We start from the raw sequence: 15,135 nt of genomic DNA, 5'->3' as shown, positions 1-15,135 counted from the left end.
TACAAACCTATCATTCTAAACGGAGAACAAGCAAATTTCCATCTCATAAATCTCAGGAAACAGTTCCCCGCACAGAAGATCGCCAGTACTAACAGCAAAGGTTCTACGATCACGACCCTTTGATTCGGTGATCTGCAGCCACCATCGAGCGCGAACGAAACAATTTGCAACCCCTCAAATCGAGCTTCTACTTTCCAGCCGGAAATCCACCTGGAAGTTGAACCAAGCTATGCTATGGCTGTGCTATAAAACATAATAAAAACATAGCACAGCTTAGCTTAGCTTTTTGTAGAAACGGTTCCATAGGAATGTATCGAAGCTAATTTTTTGGAACTTACAAGGGGAGGACACCATGTGGTAGACACCAATTTTGATGAGCCTTGACACGATGGTTCTATGTCGAAAATAAGTAAATAGGTGTCCGAGTGTTTCTGCTAATGGGCCTTAATAACAGAGAATAACGCTCAGACACCTATTTACTTATTTTCGACATAGATCCATCGTGCCAAGGCTCACCAAAATCGGTATCTACCACATGGTGTCCTCCCCTTGTTAGCATAGCATAGCTTAGCTTATTTTCCAGGTGAATTCCCGGCTTTATAGAGACAGAAATGTTTGTACCTAAACATGATATTATTTTGAAAGGAAGTGCTGTTCTAGGAAGCATTGTAGATGAGATTGTAAGTGACGATCGAACCGGACGGGAAGCTAACGACTGATGGAAGATTTCTGGAAATTGGAGGACGGAAATTCTCCGTGATTTAACTGTCCCCAAATCGATCGAGGAATTCCGAAATCAGTGCAAGAAAATGCAAGATCGCGAAATAGCGAGATTTCTCGTTTCGCGTGCATTAAAGATGCATTAAAGGCCAGAAGGCTAACGATCTTACGCGCGTATACATATACGTGCCGTCGAACCAACCGAATCGTGAAGCTGCGCGCCTTTCGCTTCCGGTTCACCGATCTCTCCGCATTCGTTAAGTCGCGTTCTCTGTTCCCGACATTTATACGACCACTTTCGCCTCGGCCAGACTCGCCACGCCATTCCGAATTCATCCTTCACGAGTAACGCGACCATTGGACGCGGATTTTCGACGAACGGTACCGAGTGGACGAACAAAAGGGAAAGCTCGTTTGCGACGAGGAAGATCGATGAATCTTTTCAGCTTTGTACTCCCAATGACAGTGAAGGGACGATAGATTTCATGGCTGATAAGTTTTCGAGCAATTGGATTCTATATTAAAATTCAAATTGAAAGTAATACCCAAGAAGGTAATTACGTGGTTACCCGTACCAAAATTAAGGCCCGAAATATTTTAACGAACGCCGCTCAAACCCATCACTACTTGCCCCCGAAGAAACTTGTATATCTTCTACTCCCGGAATATAAATGCAATGTAAAAGAATTTTCAGGAGAATTCAAAATTCTAAGGCCAAGTATACCTCGCAGTCTTTGCGTTTCGATCGCGCTCAAAAATTAGAATTCAATAGAACTATGCCGAGACTAGGTACTTTAACCTAGCTCTTACGAATATTCGAATATTCTAAGTGTATTCGAATACCAATAGAATTCGAATTTGAGATTCAAATATTAGTCGAATAATTAAGGGTATTCGAATAAATTAGCAGCATTGGAATATTCGAATATTATTCAAATAATTAGGAGTGCTCGAATTAGGGTTGGGACTATTTGCCGAATTTTTCGGTAGGTATTCGAATATTCGAATACTTCAACTGTTCAATTATTTGGCGAATATAATTCGAATATCCAAGTATTCGAATTCTATTCGAATACTTAAATATTCGAATACTGATGTATTCGAATAGTATGGTGTGAAGTGGGTCAAAATTAGCTTACAAAATTTCACCCTGACAAATGAACCTAAAGAACTTGATTTATAATTCACACCATACTGTTCGAATACATCAGTATTCGAATAATAACTTTCGAATACTCAAATATTCGAATAATAACTTTCGAATACTCAAATATTCGAATAATAACTTTCGAATACTCAAATATTCGAAGTGTATTCGTAGTATTCGAATATTTGTAAAATATTCGAATATTAAATTATTCGAATAGTCCCAGCCCTAATTCGAATAGCTCAGCTATTCGAATTTAGGAATATTCAAATAGTTCGGCCATTCGAATATTAACAGATCTACTCTAACCTCGCAAGCTTCTTTGAAACAGAGAACGAAAGCAACAGAAACCGATCAAACGCACTATCAGTTCCGTTAATCACCGTGCACGTAGTCGATCGGAGCTACATGCTCGTTACAGTGACTGTGCATGCGCCACTTAACGGTGGGAATATTGCAGAAAACGTGCTTCACCAAAAGCCCCTTTAAAACGTCTGCAATGCTCATTAAACTTAATACGGCAATTCCTGCGAGCGAACCTAGGCAATTTAGAATCATTCGGACAATCGGTTTGCACAGGAACTCGGGTTACCCGGCTAACAATAAACAACTGTCATGGCGGCCGTCCCAGCACGGATGGATGCATCGTGTCCGGTGCGCGTGTCCTTGCACGTCCACCAGACTATTCATTTCGCGGTGTCTCGCGAAAAAAAAACGCTTTCCACAAGGAAGCATCGAACGCTTCTACGACAAAGTTCGCCCTTTCGCCATTCGAATTTACCGCGCGTCCAAGTCGGCCCTCGTAACGCATCCAACGCACGACGAGAAAGCATCGGTTACACTGTTTACAGGGTTTGAATGTTCCACTTACGAGAGATGCGACGGCAGGTCCCAAATCTGCGCTGCCGGCCAGCCACTCTCCTAGTTCCAAGTTCCAACCTCCGCCTGAGTCTACGCGACACTTTCCCCGCAATAATTACACACGCTTTTCGCACTTTTACGACTAACAAGCGCAACGGTCACGACAGACTAATTTGAAAATTCAGGGAAGCTGGATCAACCGCTCGATTATCGCGCAGAGCGCTCTATAGATCGCCCCTGGAACTTTGACCGCATCGATAAATCAGTTTTCGGCAGAGACTGGTCACCGGAAGAGCGACGTGTCTCAATTCTATCGATAAAGAGAATTTGTTGTTGAATTTGGACTTGTAAGTTCACTGCGTCCATTTCATACGCATCCTCCTATTATTACAATTCTATTCCTCCTAATATACGCTCCCTGTCGTCGGGTACTTCAATATAGTGCTCGTTTTTTTTCTCCTTTCACGTTCTCCTTAACAATTCTTTAATTTTCCTTCCTCTCTTCCTTCTTTATTGTCCTAAACCCATTGAGTTAAGCAGTAGAGCGGCCGGTAATAATAATTTGTAATTGAAATGGTGCAATAAAGACATGTAATAATAATAATAATAAATGTGGGGTCTTGTTTTCGTTCCTCTCATCGCTACCAATTTCCTCTGGTCCTAGACACCAGCGAAGTGGTTTCGCGAGTTTAATCTCGAAATGTAAGCTGGATTATCGAGTTCCTAAATGGGCGAACCAGCCACGAGTTTTTTTCCGTCGTCGATTATTCCATACGCCGATGGTAAGTTCCCGATGGTGCCACGAAATTCTATGAACCCGTGCCAGATGCCAGTAGAGTCTGGGTCTGATTGTGCTGCTCTCTGCAGGAGATACTAGTAACATTGTAAGAAGCTTCTTCTTATCGCAATTCTATCGCTTCGAGCGATACTTCTTTCGAGTGTTGCACGTTGGATTTCTTTTTCCTTTATCGGACAATCTGAACGCGAACTGACGCTGCACTCGAAGCAGCAATGCTTATAACGAGACAAAACTTTCATCGGCCGCAATCCCATTAATTACACACGAACGAACTTAGCTAAAAGCGAGCCTGCTGTCGAGCAAATTGAACGGTATAATGCATCGTGGCGCGAGGGGAATAGGTATAGTCGCGAGGAGCATGATCGATCCGCGTGGCAGAAGAATGTGTTTCTAAATGCCAGACAGAAAGCACCGATGGCAGATAGCGTTTTCTTCGAGACTCGATTACATTAAGGAGCTCGGATTTATCATTCGATTTCAAACAGCCTGCTTGACCTTCCGATCTGCCTGGCCTGCGGTGCAGAGGTGATCGTAATTAAGGATTCCTGATCACGATCGATAATGAGAGGCAACGTCTTGATTGATACACAATCGACGCCCGCGCTCTGTATTCCCGTGGTCTCAGCTAGTAGGTTATTACAGTAATTTTTATATCGACACCTGTTGACTTTCTAGTAAACAGTTCTTTGTCATATCGAATTTGCATGCGTTGTATAATAAATCCTGCGCTGCCACTTTATCCTGTCCGTTTCGTTGAATAAACATCAGTGCGATCTTCGTTCAAAGGGTATTTCTTCTATCCGAGAAAAATGGACACGCAGTTGTGTGTTATCGAAGAGACTGCGTCAAGCGTGGAATAATTATTTGGTACGGAGAATTAATATACCGTGGTAAGGAATGCAGTGTAATAACTATAGTAAATTGTATAGTATTTATTATAATTTCTGCGACACTGTATTCGCTACACGGCCGAGTCTCGAACTACTGCACCACTTAATTCAAGATTCAGATGTTTCCCTTGATATTTTCTCGTAACGCGGTCGAACAAAACAATACATTATGCCACAACAAAAAAAAGAAGGAAAACTGAAAAGCTGTTACATCAACAGGAAAAAGGATCGGATCTATATTTAAAATCGGATATCAAGTTTTGCGACGCGAACGAAGCTGCATCCCTCCTACCACCCACGTATAAATCATTTCGCGTAAAACGTGTATCAGAGCTATACCCCGATTAATTTATTTCGATTTAATCGATGGACACGGTGCAGGGAGATTGCGAGACATTTATTACGATCCACTTGCACGGCGGGCTTGTAATCTGTAATTATTATACTTATCTCTAATGCACCAACTTGAGGAAATAATTACATAAGTAGCTTTTCGCATTTTTCTACACGGTTTAATCGATAATAACGATCGCGAGGGATTATAACAAACTATACTCTCGTCTTCTGCTTAATATATCGAACCATCGATCAACATATTCATCAATTTTTCTTTCCTCTCGTCTGTGCAAAAACGAACTAAACTACTCCACATCGATCTTCATCAGTGAGATATCGTTACAGAATAAGCAACTTCTAAATTTATTTTCCATTTTTTACTTTTTGCTCTATGATATTTTTCTATAGGATTTTTATATTATAATTTTTATTATTTTAATTTTAATTTTTGCTTTTGCTTTTGCTTTTGCTTTTGCTTTTGCTTTAGCTTTAGCTTTAGCTTTAGCTTTAGCTTTAGCTTTAGCTTTAGCTTTAGCTTTAGCTTTAGCTTTAGCTTTAGCTTTAGCTTTAGCTTTAGCTTTAGCTTTAGCTTTAGCTTTAGCTTTAGCTTTAGCTTTAGCTTTAGCTTTAGCTTTAGCTTTAGCTTTAGCTTTAGCTTTAGTTTATATGCAATCCTTTTACTTTAGTTGTGATCATTGTAAACTAAAGTAGTAAAATAGTAATAATAATAATTTTATACAAAGGACTCTATGCTGTTTCAATTATTAAATTACTCGAAACGAGGTAGAAGAGCATTACACCTGTAGATAGAAAAGTGGATACAAATCGTGTTACGTCGAAGAGTTGGCGGCAACGTGTACCGGAATTCTGAAAATCCAACGAAGCCTACTTTATTTTTTTATTAGTGCATGTTCGCGAGGGGATGCCATTTAAGCGACACGCACGATTCGCGATACATTTCGCCTGGTTTCACTCTGCTCGCGAGCTCCCCGATAATTCGAACCGCAATTTTTCGAGGAGCTCTCTAATTGCGGACTCAATTTGCAAGTCAAACAGCCGGAAGAGTACTATATTTACGAAGGCATGAGAAAACAGCCTCGGTGACGTCACTGTTTAAAGGTCTGTCGTTCTCTCCTGGCGCTATTCGCCACTGTTTTATTTCTGCTTGGTAGACCGAAAAGAAACCAGCAGGCATAGAAGAAAGAGAGAGGGATTCATCGAGGGGGGAGGGAAGTAGACAGAAACCTAAAAAAATAGATCGAAGCCCTCGGTGTCGAGCAACTTTTCACTTCGATGCCTAATGGAAAAACGACGAAGAAATTAGAAAAGTTAATCGAGCAACGACGATCGTCTCTTGGAAACCGCGTTGTTTAATATGAAAACCAAACTTCATCAAAATTCGCGTGTCGGATTTTCAAAAAATGTAAGCGCACCAACAGAATTCTTCAGAATGCAGTATTTAATTTGGCATCCTATCTGGATAAATTAATTGGTTTGCAGACACCATTAATGATGACAGTTAATTGGTAGCATGGCAGGCAGGAGGTTCCCGAGAATCGAGGCTCGGGTTGTTGAGGCGATACAGAAGCTGCGGGCCCTCCAAGGGTCGACTCCTCGAGAGATTTGTAATTATATCGCTGAGGAATACGATGTCCCAGCGGGCGACGTTAAGCGACACGTTCGCCTGGCACTGGCGCGTGGCGTCTCACACGGGATTCTTCAGGATCTGAAGGAGTATACAGAGAGAATGGCTGGAACAGTGGGTGCAAGGAATATAGGGAAAGTCGCGGTAGCTTCCAGGGGAAGCTACGCGCACAACCAAGACTTCCTCGACGGATCCACGTCGAGCGCTGGCGCCGGCGACGCTCGCGTAGATATACGGTGTTCCAAAAGAAGAAGCAGAAGAAGTAGACGCAGACGATCGGGAAGCAGAAAACGTAGGAGACCGTGGAAATCTGGGCGGAGATCACGGAGAAGAAGATCAAGGAAATCCAGACGGAGATCACGAAGAAGATCGAGGAGACGATCCCGTAGAAGACGCGGTGGACGAAGGAGGAGAGCGGTGGTGCCCAAAGAAATCGACGGGCCGGAGCTCAAGGCGTTGACCAAACAGCCCGACGCAAGCAACAGCCTCTCGAGTAAAGAGAGTCTACGGGACGAGGGGATCAGCCGTCTGTGGATATTCTCAAGAGAAACGCGAATGATCCTACAAGAGAGGGCCAGCCAGCAAGAGAAACGGAAAATATTGTAAATGCAGCTGGTAAAGCTGTCTGGTAGATGGCTCGCGTGAATCCATTTGAATCCATTTTCCTGTTGAACACGTTTTTCATCGAGGCTCGGTTCACCGGTGCACAGCACATGTTGTCTCATGCGATTTACTGCGGAACGTTTCGTGCTTCTGCTAAATACCAGCTTCCCTTATGGTCCACCGAAGATAGCCCACCGTATCAAAAGGACATCTTAATGGTACACAGATCGTCAGGAGCGTGACTTTCGTTGGGTGTATATTTATCGGAGCAGGTAGGCTCTAGGTGATTCTCTCTTAATTCCTCCTGTAAGAATACTTGTCTAGGATCTGTGAATAAATTCTCCTGCGTTCTTTAAGAGAGGACTTTTCGAGGTGAACATCTGTCGAGACGAACGTTCGTTAGAGGAGCCAGCTTCTCTGGCGACAGAGCCCGTGGCAGTCCGTCGACAACGACGGCCCTGCTCACGGCCTTGTTGGCTAATGATAGTCTTGCTAATGATGCGTTCGCACACGCACACGTGTGGTTGTAACGCGTGACTATTTCGCCTAGCTGCTAGAGCGGATAGACGAGCATCGTCCGAGCCAGAGACATTTGACAATAATGTAGCCACAGTGTGGTCAACCAGGAACAGGCGCATGTGTCGCCCCTGCCATCCTCCTTATTCGAATTTCAACACACATTTTACTGCGCACGGCGTTGTAATAACGCTCGCCCCCTAAAACTTAATACGGCGCTCTGCCGCGCTCCATGGAACAATTAGAGGATCGCCTTTCTGCACGAGCGTAGTGAATTTCGTGGGGAATGGCTGGGTACTTGGTTGGAAAGTGTTTAGAATTCTTTTCTTGTGGAGCGATCGTTTTGGGACAAGTATCTTCATTGATGATGAAAGAGAATAATAAATAGAGGCGTTGAGAGCAACAACGAGCTAACCCTAGTGCTGCGCTCCGCAAACGGAGAAATAGGCGATCTACAAAACAGGGTTTCAACAGCTTTTATCGCAGGCGTTGATGCCACTACCTGCAGAAATAATTTTTCGGCTCTGATACTATTCGAAATGCTTCCTAATGAAGATACAATTCATTTTCCATTTTATTATAATAAGTGAGACAGATGTCACCAGAAACTTTCAATGGAACAAGTGATTTTGTCACGCCATATGGATTTAAATTAAAGAAAATAATTTTTCCTACTTTACATGATTAGTAGGTACAGCCGATTGGAGTACATTACTGCTACTGATTAAATTTCGCAAAAAGCGTGAGTCATTCCCTTTCTGTTCTCAATGCCTCACTTAATGCGCTACTTTGCAGCAAGATGGTACATAAAACGCCCATTCTCTTGCTCTCTGTATCCTCGTATTAGAAGCCTACAACTGCGACTGATTCCCTATTCTCGAAATCTGACGAGTCAAGCAGAATTCTTCCCACCGATCGTTCCAGTGATTCAGAGGGACTGCACCATCTCGCAGCAAACCGCTCGCCTTTTCCCAACGCAGGCAAAGCTTCAGCTAATACTTCTCGTTTTAAAAGACATAGCGTGTTTGTAATATCGAAGATCAAGCGTCCGATACGCGAACAATCGGCGCGCACCGATAACTGCGGCTCGAGTGAGACCGCCGGTCGCATAATTGCTCGAGCGGCGAGATAAAATTGCTCGTTAAGAAGGGTAACCGTGCAGGTACACGCGCTGCATTAGCATGGTATTGTGAGACGAAGCGTGATTTACGGCCGCGTATGAGACGCTCGAGATATCTCGTTAGAGATCCCTGCGAGTTGTCACTTCGCAGTCGACGGCACTGTCGGAGCAGACAAGGACGCGAGTATCTACCTTTGCATCCGCGTGCAAGGTGCACGGCGGCTGTGCGCGACGCGTACGCAGCCTGCGATGGACAAGTTTCGCTAGCCTGGAGGATGTTGCAGTATGTAGCACGCGCGAGCCTTCTTCGGGTAGAAAGATGTCGAAGGTGATTCGTTGGAAACTCGAGAATGGGGGTCCCTACTTGGCAGAAGAGCTTTGCCGTGCAACTGCGCCTTTGCTGGCTTATATTTATGTAGGGGAGACAGAGGCAAGTTGGTGTTGGAATTTTTTAAAACACAACCGTTAAATATATTTACTTGCAGGTTTGTGGCATTATTTGTCAATCTTTAGAGAATATGAAGAAAAAAATTGTATGCAAAAATAGTGGTTATATCCGGAGTTATAGCGATTCAAATACAGCGCCTTGCAGACCGACTTACTTAGGTTTAATAACAACGAGAATGGGACATCTACCGATGATATATATACCAAGTTTGAAGTAAATCGAGGGATTGGTTTTTGAAATATCATGCTAAACAATTCGAAAAACATCGTTTTGAGAAAAACGCGTTTAAAGTTTTAGGTACCGTTTTTTTGTTTAATTAAATGTGTGGAAATATAGGCATAAAGTTTTCAATTAATATAATTTGAGGGTTTCGGTTTAAAAAAATCCCCAATATCGTGCTCCTTTTCAGGCCGTCAAAGTAGGGAGACTCCTTAATGAATAGATCACTAATAAATTTGAAAAATAAAATTTTTATCTAGACAGAGATAATTTCTCTGCATCGACCTGCCTCGGCCTCCCCTACTTATTAACCCTTAGCGGGTGAGTAATTAATTTGCTTTGGACGATGGGTGTGGAAAGTGAAAATAATTGTGCAGGTGAAAAAGCGGGTGGATTTAGGAAAATTGTGGAGGGTAGTATATATTTTGAAGAGGCTTGGATTCCCAGTCTAGGGTTAATATTTGGCGAGATTCTATAGAGTAGGTTGGAATATTTCATGCTAATATAAATTACATCTCATGTTTGGGGAACTTTCGAAATTGCATCGCGCGAGCACGAACGTGTCCAAAAGACAGATAAGCTTCCCGCAGATTTGCAGACTTCGCGAGTCTACCGGGCTTGGCAAATAACGCGGAACACGTACTATGACGTGAGAAAGGAATATTTCGCGAAGTTAATCCCGTCACTTCGGTATTCCTTGCGACCTGATGATAAATTCCGAAAACGCGATCTGATGTCAAGATTCAACGAAACACTGTACTTCCAACGATAATAATATTCTTAATAACTCTTCTTGTTATTGTGTCGCAGAATTATTTATGATAAATAACGGAAGAGAGCCCATTTGTGACGAATAAATTAAGAAATATCTGCCGTACGCAGCACGCGAGGCTTTACGAAGGAGAACTATTTCTTTGGTCCCTAATCGCTTGCACAAAAAAATAGACAGGGATCTACTTAATTATCTCTCAGAATTCCCCCAAGCTTCCACGCTCGTTCTCTTTAAATATCAAGGAACACGGAGCGATTCTTCAACGAGACGGCTTTTCGAAGCTACCGCCGAGGATTTCGAACTTCCGAAATCCCGTCACGTGGACAAACGCGGGCGCCCGAAAATACGGAAGCAGCACGCGGGTTCGTCATGCTCGTTAATGCTAACAATAAGTAGAAATATTCTGTATTACGCGGGAGCACGTGACTCCATGCGGACCGAGGCGCATATCGCGTACCGGCGCGTATTCCACGATGGTAACGCGAGTGCAAGTGAAATAGCACCGATGCGCCCAGCCGAAATCTGCTTTTTACGCTTGGCCCCGCTCCAAATCGAGTATTATCCCCGCTGACTTTGTCGGTAACGCGCACCTGCACATAAAGCCGATGAAACGAGAGCTGTTTTCTTTCCTACACCGAGTCATCGTACTCGAGACAGAGTTGGGCGTTAACTAAATAAAACATTATTTAAATATCAGATCAAATAGAAGTTACTTTAATTTTAGATTATTTGACGAATGCGTTTCAGCATCGAATAAATTTTTCATCTTTATCTTCAACTTTAACTTTACGCGTGATTAATAATCTCTTTAACTATTATTCCTTACTCGACATTTTTATTTAAACAAAACTTTTGCCCATCTCTGACTCGGGAGAGCATTTCTCGTGATTATTGCAAATAAATTAATAAACCAATTCTCGATCGAACGATCCGTCGTGCCACCTGCGGAAGCACCTTTTTCTTCCGTTTCCCCAGCACTTGAATTGTAACAATGGCGGACCATGGAGAACGCTTTCAGTACAAGGAAACCGAAGGCTAAGCCTGGGTACGTGTATACAGTCACTGTAACATCATCAATTACGTTATCTCGTCGACGAAAGTAATACGTAGGTAGAGCGGTACGGTTTGTCTTGCCCGTTATATTCGCGGCGCTAAAATCGAGTGAAACTCGAGGCGCGGCGGTGCAGTCACGAGACCAGTGATTCAGAAGTGTCTTCGATCCTTGCGACTTCGCGGCGCATCTGCGAGAACCTTGACGTGGGAAGCCATATCTTCAGGCACGGCGTAAAGGCTTCGCGTCGCCGCACACTTGTACGATTCGTCCAATCACATTATCTTGACTGTCTCTTTTAAACTATGACACCCCGAAGAAGCGACAGAGAAAGAAGGGTCTCGCGAGGGCGGCTGGGGGAGAGAAGGATTTCCAGCGGAGGTGTCGATGAACTTGACGGGCCTCCGCAGGGCCCGGTAACGGCTCGCGAAACAGACGATCCAAGGATGCAGTTACGAATTTAGAAACTCAAATTCCAAGCTCCTCGAACACCGTCCGACTTATCTTTCCACGTAGGTGAGCGTAATCTGCGTAAAATACGTTCGAATATAACAACTGTGGCATGCCAATGTTATCGTCCTGATCAATGAACTCCGAGAAGCACGCTCCACTTGTGAATTGCCAGTCGCCATTCAGAATTCGATCGGAGAGATTCAGGCCTCGAAATCGAGATCTCCATCGTCGAGCATCGACGTTGCATATCGTCCCACGTGGAGGCTCGCTCTTGTTCCTAATCAGCCCGTCAGCTCTAAATTACCAGCGCTATCTTATCGTTCGAGTCCCTTTTACAGGATCGTAAACGCGAACAGGCGGGGAACGTTGTCCACGTGCCCCTGATGCCGGGGCCGTAAATTATTTAAAGCGGCGGAATAATGAGTAAGCAACTTATGACCAGATAAGCGTGCCCGGTTCGCTTCGCCTGCCCAGCTTATTATCGCCGTGCCCGCGACGATTCGAACGGATGAAAAGCAGATGTAGTTGCGAGGGGCAGAGTCGGCGTCTCATCGCCGCTGCCCTCTTTCTCCCCGGTTAAGTGTTCTACACCTGTGACAAGCCGGTTCGTTGAACTTCCAGTTGGAGAGGCTGTGCATCGAGCTCTCCGTTCGATTCGTGTCGAGTCGCGCGAGACGGACCGATCGCTTCAAACGTCTTCGAAGTCGACAGAAAGGGGATAGAATAATTCAGCGGAGGCTGAACGGTGGAGGAAGAGTTGATACCAAAATGGGGCTAGATCGCGTGTCGAGCGGGGAGCAATACCTCGACGTTTATCGGTTGAGAGGAAGGAAGAACGTTGGAGCCATTGGCGAACCACAGGCAGCGCTCAGAATTGGGGAGATTCGAGTAAAAGCGGGGAGAGCCCCAGGTGGTCGAGGATCGCCGTGAAAGAAAGTGAAACACTGCGTCAACTGGGCCAACCAGCTGGCAGAAGAAAAGGAGTAGAAGCGAAGGTGGCGTGGTAGGTTCTGATCAAAAATTGAGAGGGGAAGGCAACGAATCTCTGCGATGATCTCTAAATAAGACCCATGGGAACTAGTATCTAATTGTCTTAAGAGACAACACTCTAAGATACCAAACAGACTAATCCATACATTACTTCAACCAGTAACTAGCAAAACTAGCGTTTTGCGCCCTTTCTTTATAATACATTTATTTGAACCTCTTGATGGCCTCACTCCGAATTGTTATTCGCAGCTGAAAACTTTATTTTAGAAAACGCCAACAGTGGAAACACCATTTCGCCAGCTTCGCGACCTAGTTTTGCCTATAGGGGCTAGTCGGGCCTGACTTCAACTTCACCAACTCGCCCCAGTGTTCCTCTGCAGTGACCTACGACCACACCATCCGAAATTCCTCCGCATTCCTCCGCGTCTCCATTCATCCCACCCGGCACAAGCATCGCCAGCAATTAACAAACTCCAGGCGCGTGTGCTCGCGAGCAAACGGGCGATTGGCGAGCGGCTCGAATCGATAGAAGGTAGCCTCTAGCCCACGAAGGAAATGCACACCGCGGTGCAGGGTAGGGAGCAGCCCCCCGTCCGGCGAATTCGATGGGGATCGAAAGGCGAGGGGGTGGCCGCGATCGGTTTTTGGTCGCGCGCGCCTCGACGAGGTCAGAAGCGAAGAAAGAGAAGGTAGAGCTTGTCGTTTCGCCGCAAACCCGAAAATATCCGTGTCGACCGGTATGTTGAAACCTGGCATAAGCTCTGGCTAGCTGCCAGAAGAGCGGTGCTCGGTTGGAGGCCACAGCAGGCCAGAGGCGACCGGCCTCGCCGCTCCGAACGTCCGCTAGGCCTCAGCGGAGGGGAACAGACCGTTCTCAAGTTGAAGACCGCTCTCAAATGACATCTCTAGAAGAAGAGACCGTAACGACCCGCTCCAAACCCTACGATAGCGGCTAGCAACCTACCAACCGCCCTGATTGCCGCGCTATCGTTCCTGATTACTCCAACACGAGCCCGCGTGCCGGCCGCCGCGAGAATTATGGCCAGCTTAAACGATCCTCGTGGACTACGATAGCCGCGCGAACACGCGTCTAAGGAAACTGTGGAAGCAGATCGCTGGGCCCGGCCAGGAGTTAGCGAACGGGGATCCAGGGTTGGATTGACTTGTTGCTTGTAGAAGTGTAGGATACTCGGCTGGGGATATCGTTGGTAGGGAATCTTCTACTAGTTTCGTATGGGAAGGTATGCGCTGTTGTGTAAATCTCGATGAACTGGGCGACGAGCTTTGGTAATTGCGATGTTTGTTTGGGGATGTTTGTATTCACGGGAGTACGAAGATATTATTTTACCAGTAGAGTTAGACGTTTCCACGGTATCCCTTTGGCGTTAGAAGCTTGCTACGATATTACCCGCCGACACTTTTTAATCATTCGTTGACCTTTTAACTAACCAAACCGAGTTAAGTACGCACTGTTCCATATAAGAGCGTACCAACGCCTCTACCGATTTGCGACCGATCTGTGCAGCTCCCACGGATCTGACACACGCGATTGGTCGTAGCACTTTCCCTGCCGGTTTACTACCAATCACCAGTGTATCCCTGCGCGAAACTGGTACGCTCTAATGTGGAACGCAGTATAGTCCTCTGCGATAAACCGAATAGAACGAAGTTTTGTAATGTCCTTAGAGGAACGCTTGATATCCAGTGACTCGCGGCGAGCTTATCCAATTTTCTTGAGTTTCTGTTTTATGAGGATATTCTTGAGCTTTATCGATCTACATAGAGGTGTCTTTTACTTCAGGGGATGGAGTCAAGATGATGAGGTTTGTCAAAATTAATTAATCGGCTTTGAGAAATTCGTTGAGGAGGTTTGAGTAATTCTTGTAAAACAATTTGCGATCGGTAGAGTCCAAAAAATATTTCGGTCGACAAATAATGGTTATTAGTGACTAAAAAATATTTCCGTTGACAATAATGGTTATCAGTAACCAAAATAGATGAATTTTAATATTTTTGAATCACTTGATTTTTCGGAAAATGGATGCAGTATTTAATGAAGACCGACTTCCATTTAAATAAAAATTAACTTTTTTTCAATGATTGTTTTTCGAAAAAATTTTAAAAAATAACTGTTAATTCTGGCCTCTGGAAAATTGATATGCCGCAAAAGTCTCGCGCGTGATAATTACGATTACTAAACCCCCCTGTCGCTAATATGCACCCGTTGTGCAAATTATTCGCTGTGATAAATCTGCAAATTAATTCACGGCTTTTAGCTGCGTTTTTACATTTGCGGTCATTATAGAATCGTAATTAAGGGTGGTTTGGGCAAAATTCTTGGTAATCGGAGAGCTGAATTTATGTCACTTTCGAATTGCATGATTGCAAATAAGCAATTTTACAACTCGCTAATTAGCGCCTAGGATTGGTAGCTATCGATAATCATTAAATTTACGAACTTCTAAAGTAAAGGTCCAGCTTAGGAGAGAACCTCTTAGTAAAGGCAATCGTTTTACATTTATATCTGGTTAAGGGAACATTTCGAGAATTAAGGAACGTAAAACA

General features: G+C 44.4%; 2 protein-coding genes across 3 annotated transcripts in view; one reads left to right on the top strand and one right to left on the bottom strand.

Annotated features, from left to right (window-relative positions):
* Positions 1-15,135, bottom strand: part of LOC143375098 (thyrotroph embryonic factor) — a 92,300-nt gene that overhangs the window by 74,563 nt on the left and 2,602 nt on the right. The window lies entirely within an intron of this gene.
* Positions 6,211-7,361, top strand: LOC143375341 (uncharacterized). The gene is made up of 2 exons (XM_076824341.1): positions 6,211-6,487; positions 6,554-7,361. Exons 1-2 carry the CDS (start codon positions 6,285-6,287, stop codon positions 7,002-7,004), a joined length of 654 nt encoding a protein of 217 aa, XP_076680456.1. The 5' UTR covers positions 6,211-6,284; the 3' UTR covers positions 7,005-7,361.

Source organism: Andrena cerasifolii, chromosome 12, assembly GCF_050908995.1.
Source record: "Andrena cerasifolii isolate SP2316 chromosome 12, iyAndCera1_principal, whole genome shotgun sequence".
Lineage (NCBI taxonomy): Eukaryota > Metazoa > Arthropoda > Insecta > Hymenoptera > Andrenidae > Andrena > Andrena cerasifolii.
The sequence above is the reverse complement of the archived record's forward strand: the minus strand, read 5'-3'. Positions and strand labels throughout refer to the sequence as shown.